Raw genomic sequence first — 11872 nt, forward strand, 5'->3', positions numbered from 1 at the left:
GGGGGGGGGGGTGGGGGGGGGGGAGGGGGGGATTGTCAGATTGTCAGACAACCCAGACAAACAGGATAAACCTCTCTCATCAGTCAGCTCGCAATCCCGCTGGTTACTGGTCAGTGCGCGTTTCTCCAGATTTGTGCAGCAGGTGGTAGAAAGAACATGGGCATCAAGTCCCCAAAATGCAAAGGAAAGTGTTCTTCCCCAGAAGGTAGATCGGGCGCTCCTCGTTTCCTCCTCTCCTGGCTGTGCGAGGCGTGTCAGACCTTGTAGTAGATGTTGGCGGGGCTCTGCGGCGGCATCTCCTGGACTATGTAGACTGGGTGGCCATAGTCGCCGCTCACCTTCTCGTAGTGAGGGCAGTAGTTGTTCTCTGTCCGCAGCGGAATGATGATGTCACTGGGCTCCGTGCCGGCCGTGCCGCCTGGCAGTTTGGGGTTGGACAGCGTGCTGAGCGACAGCGCCGAGGGGCGGGCCTGCGAGTGGGTGTTCTTCCTGGCGCGCTTGCGCATTTTGATGAGGAGGATGACGAGGAGGAGGATGAGCACGAGGAAGATGATGCAGCCGGCCCCGATGGCGGAGAACACGGCCACTTTGGAGTCGAGGAACCCGTCGGTGTTTGAAGGCGACCCCGCTGGGCCCTGATTCATGGTGTCTAGAATGAGAAACAGAAAAACGGAGGGCTTAAGGGAGCGGAAGATCAGACAAGGCTAGCTATCATACTTTAGATTTTGGATAAAGGAAAGCCATATATATGTAGTATCTTTTTATTTCACGTTTTGTATTTGATAGATTTATTTCTAAAGAAAGCTTTGCTTATTTCACCATATGAGGAAGATTTGGAGGATAAAAAAAGCAGAGAATCTGCCTTGGTCTGGTTTTATTTTCTTTAGATATTCCTCACTCGGACCACCTGATAAAGACATTCAGATGTGTTTTACCATCGTTACACTGATCATACTCAGCTTTCTTTTGCACTGAAGCCTAGTGATCTATCAAACGTAGTGATCCTACGCCATTTCACGTCTGAGACTAGCGGCTGGAAGTCTTCAACGTTTTCTCAACTAAATCGCAGTAAAAGTTATGTTCTGATTTTTGCTCCAAATCAAGTTTCTGACAACAACCTTTGATCCCTTGGCCCTTTATGTGATTACACAAAATGATGTGCAAAAAAAAAAACCCTTAGGTGTTATCTCCAACAACCCACTTATATTTGATTAAAACACATTAGGTTTTTGGACCAGTTGTTTCACATAAGAAATATAGCTAAAGTACGCCTTCTGCTATCTTACAAGCAATTAGGAAATGTAAGTTATGCTTTTGTTTCATCACACCCAGACTATTATAACTCTTGCTACTCCTGGTTAAGCCAAGAGTCTGTCTCCTGTTCCCAAACGGTCCAAAGTTTTGCTGCTGGAACTCCTCACCAGGACCGTATCTCGCTCTCATATCAGCCCAGCTCTTATGGTTTTACACTGGCTTCGGCTCAAACTCAGGATTCAATATAAAAACCTTCTTGTCTACAAAGCCAAGAACAGTCAAGCTCCTGCTTACATCGGTAACATTTAACTCCTTACACCCCCCTCCTCTTAGACCCCTGAGGTGATCTGATCAAGGTTTTTGTCGTTCCTTGTTGCAGAGTGAAAACATAAAGAGACTAGTCCTGAGTCCCAGACTCTGGAGCGGCCTTCCTCTGGGAGTCAGGATTACAAGCTCTCTTTAAGACATCCCTTTTTTTTTTTTTTCTAAAGTGTTTTTTTGTTTAGCTCACCCGTTTTGGGACCCTGCAGTGCATTATTTATTTTTTTGTAAACATTTCAACCTATTCCTCTGGCTTTCTATTTTTTAATGCAAAGCACTCTGGAACCCGAAACCTGCCTTTTAAATAAAATGTACTTACTTAATATTTTACTGTTCTCGACGCACTTTTTTTTTTTTTTTAATTATTCAGTTTATTAGTTGGCCCTAATGAAACCAAAGACACACTGTGTTTTCGCCATTTGTGTAATTAAGACATCAAGGGAACGGTTCTGTCACGTCTGCCTAACAGAATAGGAAGGTCCAAAGAAAACATTAATAAAACCGGCAGAGTTCTTGTTTGTTTGCAAAATGAGATAAAGCGCCCTTCCCCCACAGCGTCATTTTCTCCTGGAGACCGCAGAATATTAACAGTATGCCTGTTCTGTCATGTGCAAACCATACTAAATCAACTGGGAGCGCATCCCACTTTCTTGTTTGCTCAACATGACTAACAGCCTCACTGATGTACTCTAAATGAATCAGCTCAGCCAAAGGAGCCTCCTAATGAACTCTGTAGGCAACGGTCGACATGAAAAAGATCCCCGCTCCGATACGATTTGGTGGAAAACTTGTAGAACATGTTGGGACCACGATTGCGTGGCAAAGGCCGAGTGAGAGATGATGGGGCGGGGAGGGGGGGCAGAACAAATGTGGAGGGCATATCCGAACATCTGATTTTATTTTATCCTTTTGTTTGAGGGGTTCAGGATGGGAAAGAGAATGGCTGGCTCCTTCTGTGACTGAAATCCGAGAAGAACCAAATCTGTTTTCCATGTATGCACGCAGCTGCTGCCAAAGAGCAGCGATCCTCCTCCTCCCCCCGCTGCCATCACTCTTTTACTGTCCATGACCCCCCCTAACCCCTTACCCCCCCATATATCTCCACAGGCACACAAAAGTCTCATACCTCAGGAACCTGCCAACCCCACTAATGACTGTGTCTCGGCGTACCGCTGGCCACTTTTTGCACTTAACCATTTATTGATAAGGGGATAACTGTGCCTTTGGCCTTATCGCGACTGAATGACACGATTGAAAGCTACCAATTTGAGCCTTATCGGGTGAAATCAGAGGCCGGAGGAATTCTGTACATTCTGGGCACTGGAGAGAGCAGCAGAGAGGGCTGTCAGAAAACTCATTCCTGAAATATGCCCCTCAAACCGCGAGCGACTCGTCCTTCACTCCACCCTCACCTGACACAATAACTGATCTAACGGTGGCAGGCTGGTAAAAACTGAGGCATGCGGCAAAAGTGACATTAGGAAATCTTTTTATAGCGCGACTATTGTCAAATAAGCAATTATTGAGAAATGTGGCTTATCACATTGGGACAGGCAGAACAGTGTGAACTTGGAAGAAGTTGGTGGAGTACAAAGTTGTGGAGTAAGTCAAAAAGTTCCTGCGGGAGAGTGGTCTTAAGGGAGAAGAAGTGCTTCTTCCTTCGGTGAAAAATTGCAGGTGAGAGCAGGAGACAAGGAGAGTGCAGAGCTCAAACGACTCCTTCTTTTATCTCTCCTTTTAATCTTCATTTATCTGCACTTCCCTAATGAGACTTAAATATATAGATATATCGCAGAAGTGTGTCTTCGAGTGTCCTCTGGTGCAGCGCACTCTTTGTGACTCAGCTGTATTTGTTTAGGGTGTGGTTTTAGGTCGTTTCACCCAAACCCTCATTTTAGAGAGTTTCCCTTTATACTGCACAACACTGGTTTTACAAGTACTTCAACATGTTGAGAGCCCAACCAAAAAATAAATAAATAAATAGAAAAAATTATTGCCAGCAGCATGCAAAAGCCAAACAGGGTGTAATGCACTTTGAGTGGCTTAACTGTTATTAACGAAGTCAGTGCATGAGCATTAAAGCACACTTAATAGTATTTGGATATTTTTTCTTCTATTTTCCTGTCACAAATTTTGATTTACTGCCTTCCTTGCACCTTTGGAAAAAAATAAAAAAACATCAAAACACACAGCCTGATCTGGAATAGTGTGATATGGCTTTTGGCAGCAGTGCAGCGTGCGATGGAGATGAAATTTGACAAATTCTTTTAAAAAGGCAAAAGAATTTCCATGTGGGCAACAATGGGATTGAGTCAGTTTGTGGGGAAGCCCGCCCTTTTTGGAGCTCGACAGCTCAGACATACCTCACAGTAGAAATATCATTCAGAGGTTAAACGGGTCACAGGAAGTTTTACTTTGCATGACTGAACTAGAATTTAGATGTTTTATTAATTTAGATTTTTACACAGTTGCAGTTTTAGTTGGATATTTTCTTAAGATTTAACCACAAAATGTTCCCCTTCGAGAATGATGTCACTAACATTTGAGCTAACTAAAATTTCTGTAAACAAACTCTTCTTTATCAAACAAATTTTACATTTCCTATATAGGTCAAACACATCTAAAAGAAGGTATTTTTGTCTTCTTTCACCATTTGTGTCTCTCACTGCTGTAAGACGTGGTTTTCTCTCAAATCCCCTACAGAGTCCGGAGTGGACAAGTCAAGCTCCCATAGACTCCCATTGTATCTGAGAACGTTCTCCTCAAACCTGGAGGTGAAGGGTCTGTTTAACTTGTCATACCTCCCTCATGTAACACCGTAGAGACAGAGCCTTTAAGGTTTAAGATTATTGTTATTATTTTTACTACAGTCTATAGTTTGTGCACAGTGGCTGTTTATTTGAGGCTTAATTTGGACTTTGTGTTTCTGTTCTGTCAGGGAGTAAGAGACCCTAATGAGCCACTGGCAGCAGCTTTAACATTTCTTTTCATCTTGGTTCTCTTAACACTTCTTATAAAGTTTATAGACATCAAAATGTTGGCATTTTGTCAGCTTAGATTAATACAAAAGTAAATCCTTCCCACTGGGCTTTGTACTGTAGAAGAAAGTCGACTAATGTTGGAATTAAAGGTAAAAGCTGCATCGCCTACCTTCATTATATTTTTTTTAGAAATGTTCCATTTTTTTTTTCTTTTTAGGTTTATTGTTATCAATTATTAAAGTGATCCTTAAAGCTGTAAGTATTCATTATCTACACTTGGAAAATAAAATTACTGCAATATTTTCACTCTGGAAAGGATCATATAATGACTTTACAACCGCAGTTTAGGGGTTTATTGTTGCCCTGTCAATCTGCTCACCAGAGTTTCCTGGCATCACGGGCCCAATTGGACCCTGATCAGGCGGACTGGAACTGGACTCCGGTATGACGTTGTCCTCTGGAGTTTCCGGGTTCGCTGCGTTTGGAACTGCGGGAGACAACAGAAAAAGAGAAACTCAGCCTTGGCGAGCTACACGAGATGAATTACAACAACTTCTCCTCTGCGCGGATTACACTTTTTATCATTTGATATATCTCACGCGCGCGGAGGGTTATCTTTGCTTGTGTCGAAAGTGTGTCAGCAGAGAGGGTGAAAGCCACGGAAATGGAAAAAGGACGACTGCGCGAACGTCTGTGAAACACACCGATATCCCCCTGTCCTGTCGTAAAAAATGAGCTCACATCTACATCAGCGGCTCCTTCAGCAAACACTCAGATAGGCATTTCCAGCGCTCACACGCTCATGAGAGCACAGCCCACCCCCGCACACAAACACACACATACATACAATACACTTACAATATACTCAGGCCTGGCAGAATGGGGGTAAAGTAGTTATATATTAACTTTTTATTGTTTTACATTATTCATCACGTTAAAAGGGCATAATATGCCTTATTTATTGCCCTGGCTTTAACGCTGCGTGGAAGAGGCACACTTTTGAGGGGGAGATAATAGGATACCCGGAAGAGGAAGGGGGCTTTCATGAGCTCTTGAAAGGAGTGCAAAGGAAACAGACAGTTTATCTGACTGTCTGTTGTGATTTCAGCACACGGACTTTGAAGTCTTTGTGCGGTAAACACTGGTGGGCCCTTAGCGCGGTTTTTTACAGGGGCAGGGGCAGCAGACAGGAGACGGTTATAAACTATTACTGAAGCTGGTCAGATGGATGCCACAGCACTTATCTGCATCTGCCCCAAGGCCTGCTCTGAGTAGTGTGTGTGTGTGTGTGCGCGTGTGTGTGTGCGCGCGTGAGTGAGTGAGAAATAGAAGTGGGGAGGCAATTTGTGTTCAAGGCCCCCGTGGCAAGTGTGTGTAGCCAGGCGCGGGTGTGGGAGTTAAGAAAAGGGCCAGTCATTCTGGCAGGAATTTTTTTTTTTTTTTTTTGTCTCAAAACGATTTCGGTCTAATCTTGAGCAGACATGAGAAATGATTTGGGTGTGGGTTGTCTGAAAGATGGGAGATAAAAGAAGAGAAGAGGAAATAAACTGCATCCTTGTCTGTTTTTATATGGGGACCCCCGGGGGGGGCGGCGGGGGTTTGGTTCGAGCCTAAACAACGCCTCTCCATCTTCTCCGTGTCCGGACCACAGCGCCGCGCCGTCCTGATTGCAGCCGCGGCGAACGTAGCCGTGAGCTGTTGTGGGCGGTCAATAATTGATGAGAAAAGACAGGAGTGAGAAGTGGGAACATTCACGCATGACAGAGGATATGATCGGACTCACTGCCCACCCCCCTCCACCCCTCCGTCCACCCGACGCCATGCCAGCCACTGAGCATGTGCACGGAGTGGCCTAATGTTCTGACCCATTTTTTTTTTTGTCTGTGCGTGCTGCTGACATTTCCCTTAGCTATGCAGACAGCAACTACCTCAGAACTGCCAACCCACCAGAAGGAGGGAGAGGCTGGGGAGGGGAAGGGAGGGGAGCGAGGGAGATGATGATGATGATGATGATGGAGTGATAGAAAAGAAAGGCAGGGATGTCGGGGCAGGGGGGGAGGTGCATGGAGAGAAAAGACGAGAGGAGAGATGTGCGTGCATGGCAGTGAGTCAACACATTTCTAATGAGCGCGGTGACATGATGTGGAAGGGAGGGGAGGGGAGGGAAACAGCAATGTGTTTAAAATACGAGCTTCACGTTCAGTCAGCTTCTCCTCCGTTTCACTTCTTCTTATTTTATAGACAAGAGGCAAAAGAAAACAAAAAACAACAACAACAAAAAAAAAGAGACATTTAAAGCACAATCAGTGAGAGGGATCCATCTGTTTACGGCGGAGACAGATGATTCAACACGATAATGCCCAAAACTGTTGACACAGTTAAACGTATAAGCTTTTGTAAATGTAGCATTAAGAGAATCTGTGCATATTTCACACTGCAGTGAATCACCAAAATAAACTCCGCGGCGCTGTGCGCAAAAAACAAGTGGAAGCAAGAGGACATATGGGAGGATCTCGGTGAGCAGAAGGCGTTCGGCTGCAGAGACGGAGGATATTTGAATCAAACACACAATAACATCTGGGGTCACCACCGAGCGGGGCTCTCGCTTTATTGTGTTTGCTGAAACAAAACACAGTGTGGCTGCAGAAATGTAGAGCCCGGGGCAGTGAATAATGTCTGTTTTTATTATTGATTAGTCTGCTGAGGATTTTACGTTTAATATTACAAATAAAGGGAAAAGCTGCCCCGTGGGCACGAGCTCTTCCGATTTCCTCAAAGAAAAAAAAAAGAAAACAACTCATAAAAGAAAGGAAAATGGTAATTTTAGGAAGCTGGAATGAGCTCATGAAAGGGAAAAACATTCTATATATTTATTTTATTTTTAATAGTCAGTAACTATGGTGAATCTGTCTCTAAACGAAGTAGCTGTTACTGTTATGAATTTACTCAGGAAAAAAAGGAAAAAAATCAGAATCTCATCAAAAGAATTAAGAAATCAAATAAAATTTTCAACAGGATTGTATTTCATCATGAAAATATAGTTTATGATAGTGTCCATAAAAGCTCATACAATATCATGTTTTATGTATGTAAACTGCAGATTTTAGCAGAAAAGATGTCAAAAAGAAAATGAAAATAGCAAATATAGTGAAGAAAATTTATAATGTCAAAATACTTCTTTATTTGCTGCCTTTTGCTGTTAGAAAAAAAGACTCATTCTGGGAATTGCGTTTGACATTTCTAGCTTGTTTTTTTCCCTTTACAGTCACAATAACCTGCATTTTAATAGGCTTAAAATGGAAATCCCACGTGTCTAGATGGCGTGATTGCAGGCTTTTTTCATAATTCTAGAGGAAAAAAATTTAAATAATTATTTGAAATTGCGCAGAGCAGCCGAATCAAAGTTGCTGCTAATGTCCCTCTTCTAATAGCCACTGGGTTGGATGGGCACAGAGACAGATTTAAAAGTAGCTGCAGCTGGGCCGGTAGCATCTTTCTTCCCTAACAGGGTTTTTAGGGCACATTGATTGTGAGTGACAGCTCGCTGTGGGACCATTTTTTTTTTTTGAGAAATGAGCGGCGGAGTTGAGGAACAGCCGGGAGCCACAGAAACAGAACCCGGCAGAGAGGAACTTTCCTGGAACTTTCCTCGATTAAAGCGTTTCCCTTCAGCTCCCATTAACACCAGAATATGGAGCCGCTTCCCTGCCGGTTAATAGTGTGGAGTAAAAGCCCGCGTTGCCTGCAATAATGCAGCGTTACTGTCATTCTGCCACGGTGTCGCAATCCCAGGCTGTCAGATGCTCAAATTGACCTACATGGAAAAAGATAACGCAAAGCCTGTCTGTTTCTGAGACGGTTGTGGGTATTTTTTTCCACTCTATCTGCTGAATTTGTTCCTGCTCAAACCTTGCTAGCATCAGCAGCTTGTTAGTTTCTACTCTTCCACCGACTGCCAGGATCCTCTGCTGTCAGCTCACTAGCCAACATCCAAATATCTGCACACACACACTTGATTTTTTATTTTATTTTTTTGCTGTAAGCCTCAGTTTATTTTCGATATGCAGCTTTTAGGCTGGAATCAGATCACCGTGGTGGGCAGATGTTCCTCTCAGATGGAGGTTACTGTCTGTTTGGGTCAAAACAAGCACTCTTGAGGACGGAGGGAATGTTTACACAGCAACACATCTGTGTACTGTTTCCTGTCAAACCCAGGATATAGATGTCCGCATGGTGAGCAAAAACTACGTATAAAAGTGAAACGTATGATGCAAACCAAATGCCGCGTCCAAGGATATCTAAACAAAGCGCGCTTGTTTACTTCCAGCATTTTTAGATGACTTACCCCGACCGTCCAAAACTCCAAACACATTTTCTTTGTGTGATTTGCTCTGAGGATCCCAGCCGGGGAACATCAGAGAGCGCGCTCGCTGCGTGGAAGTGGAGTTATTCTACACAAGTCATCTGTCACGTGGATGTTGTTTCTGTGGGATCTCTTTTCTACACAGTTTGCGAAAACTATTCGCGGATATATAGGAGTCACTCAACGCGTTCCCATCACCGACAGCAGCGGGTGGGCGGCGCCGGTAGAATCCTACGCCCCTCTGTAATATTTATCGGCCGCGGCAGGAAAACTGGAAACGTGATATCCAAAATTCTCAGACAGGAATTCGATGGCTAATTAATCAGGTCACTTCATCACGGTGACGTTCGAATACTAAAAATCAAACAGTTCGCTGCGTGGAGCGGTCCAGATTATTGATTGTTTGCAATCCTTTAATACAACCAGAGACCCACTGTTAAATAGATAATTAACACAGTATATCCCCTCTGTCGTTTAGTGAAGACTAAGCAGTTTTCATTAATTCGTCATCTGGGGGTCACACTTTAGATTTTTCTCCTTTAAAGCTTCTATTTTTCTGCTGTTGACAAGACCAACATGCATTTTACGCCATTACATAAAAGCATCTTAAGCATCTTTTGATGCAAATGGCTGAAAATATTTTCTCATGTGAAGCATCCGTAACACTCACAGATAGGCTCTCGATTTTTGCATGAATACAAAGAAAGCGGGGTTTGAATTAGAATATTTGAGATTCCTGTGAACTGTATTATGTTTTATATGCATTTATTCATGAACTCCTCCACTGTCTTCATTTCAATAAAGTGAATTCTTTCTACTAACTGTGCTCACGTCACAAGATATGACCGAGCGCTTAGAGAGTAGGTTTTGTCAAACTGCCGTGGCATTTCTGAGGTCAATAAAAACATATTTTACACTCAAGAAAGCAGCCGGGGTTCGTGTTTGGCTTCCTGCAAAGAAACACGCTCGCAGAACAAAAATAAATAAGGTTTAGGTTTGTTTTTCGACTTATCCATGTTGGTTTGTAAATCTAACCCTTAAAAAAATGACTCGTTAAATAAATATAAAACTACATGCTGAACAATTTTCAACATGAATCATTAGATTTACCTCAGAATTAAAGGAATAGTTCAGATCATTTGAAGTAGAGGTTATTATCAATCAATATCTTACCTGTTTCTTACAACCTCAGTTTGGAAAAAAGTAAAATTCTGGCGGGATCGTCGAGCTAACGGCTAGTTTCAGCACACTAAAGTGGATTTCTGTGGTCTTGAAACAACTTTAATCACAAAAACTTCACAGTGGTTTCTGCAAGTTTTTTTTATAAACCTTTTTACTGCCATTAGTATCATGTTACATGTTTATTTTGACAAAAAAAACTTGATAATCCAGACAGAAATGTCCCAATCTGCACCAGAAGCTAGCAATTGCTGCTGCTGGCAAATAACTATTTATTTACGTTTATGTATATAACTATGTCATATGACATAGATTTGCTATTGGAGTTATTTTAAAATGTCAAAAATCACTTTTGGTTTCAGAGCTGCTCAAATTAGCATTTAGCTTGTCGATCTGGTGAGAATTAAACTATCATTCCAAACTGGGTGTGTTCAGAGAGTTATCTACAACAGGTTAGATGTTAATTATTCACAACCTTTCCCCAAACCCATACTTCAAAAGGTCTAAAATATTGCTTTAAACAATTCTGCAGTTTTAGTGTAACTTGTAATCTTCTCCGGGTGAATATTGGTTTTAAATTTACCTGGGTTAGCTGAACAACATTTAAACTACTCGTCAAACAAACCAACACGACTTTCTCGGTTCATTCACATCAATCTTCTTTCAGCTTAATCTGTTTTCATTCGTTCAAGGGGACTGATGCACACAGCCCAAAATACTAAATTAATACAGGGTTGATTTTATTAACGCGTAGTTTTACACAAATTTGACTAAATTGGTTAGAAGAAAAGCATTTACCCAGGAAAATTAGTTTGACCAAGCCAATTATAATTAATTAGAGCCAGCATTAGTTTATTTTATTTTAGAAGCCCTATAATATTGGGTTGGACCAGCTCAGATATATTAAGTTATGAAAGCATTTGTTGCTGCATGAAAGAAAGCCATGTCATTAGCAAAAAAATAAATAAATAAATACTGTCACATGTGTCACTTATATATAAATCATTTTTAGTGTCTTTGAATGATTGTTTTACTACTTTAAATGTTCTTATGACATCTTACGTCAACATTACAGACAATTTTCCAAGAGTTACTGAATGTTTTTTGATATGGCTGGTTAAGGCATAAAGAGTTCCAACTTTCAGATAAAAACATCAGCTTTTCCCCCCCTAAATATATCGAATTAAAACCTCTAAACTCACAGTGCTCCAAACTAATTGTCATTAACTTTAATGTTTACAGATTATGACACAGACACTGTGTTTTAATGTATTTCACTGCTGTGAAACAAATGTCAAGAAAAACTGTGTGGAAAATACATTCACCACCTTTGTAATTCACCATAGTGGAACATATGTAATTTCACCTGAATCTAACCTGATTTCATAAATTCTACTAAAAAAATTAGTGGAGTTTCATCATAAATCAGTGTTTTGTTTTTTTTATATTTATGGCGAGTTATCACAGAGTCCTACACAGAAAACCTGAACAAGAATGAGAAAAGGTTTCCACTATATTACATCCAACTTTTCCGTTCCTGAGAGCTTGTCTTGTTGGACGGCGACAGCGGACAAAGTCACACTAGCGATAAATGAGAATGTCACACCAAAGTGAAACATGGCTTCGAGGCAGCAGCGCTCGCGTTGTGTTCTACATGTGAGGTGAGCGCACATTTACCTTGCCCGACTTTCATGATGACTTTCATGGCTCGGCTCTTGCACACGCCTCCCTCCCGGTTCTCCAGGCCCTCGACCGTGCCGTTGGAGGTTGCTGG

At 42.1% G+C, this 11872-nt stretch overlaps 1 protein-coding gene across 1 annotated transcript in view; it reads right to left on the minus strand.

The window, feature by feature from the left end:
- Positions 1-6: 6 nt before the first annotated feature.
- efnb1 (ephrin-B1) overlaps positions 7-11872 on the minus strand; it is a 65786-nt gene continuing 53920 nt past the window's right edge. Inside the window, exons 3-5 of the mRNA XM_017419682.3 lie at positions 11776-11868; positions 4936-5043; positions 7-649 (exon numbers count right to left, since the gene is read on the minus strand). Of these exons, the coding sequence (XP_017275171.1) occupies positions 255-649; positions 4936-5043; positions 11776-11868 (596 nt within the window). The 3' untranslated portion in view covers positions 7-254. The remainder of the gene's footprint in view (positions 650-4935; positions 5044-11775; positions 11869-11872) is intronic.

This window comes from Kryptolebias marmoratus, linkage group LG9, assembly GCF_001649575.2.
Source record: "Kryptolebias marmoratus isolate JLee-2015 linkage group LG9, ASM164957v2, whole genome shotgun sequence".
Taxonomy (NCBI): Eukaryota; Metazoa; Chordata; class Actinopteri; order Cyprinodontiformes; family Rivulidae; genus Kryptolebias; species Kryptolebias marmoratus.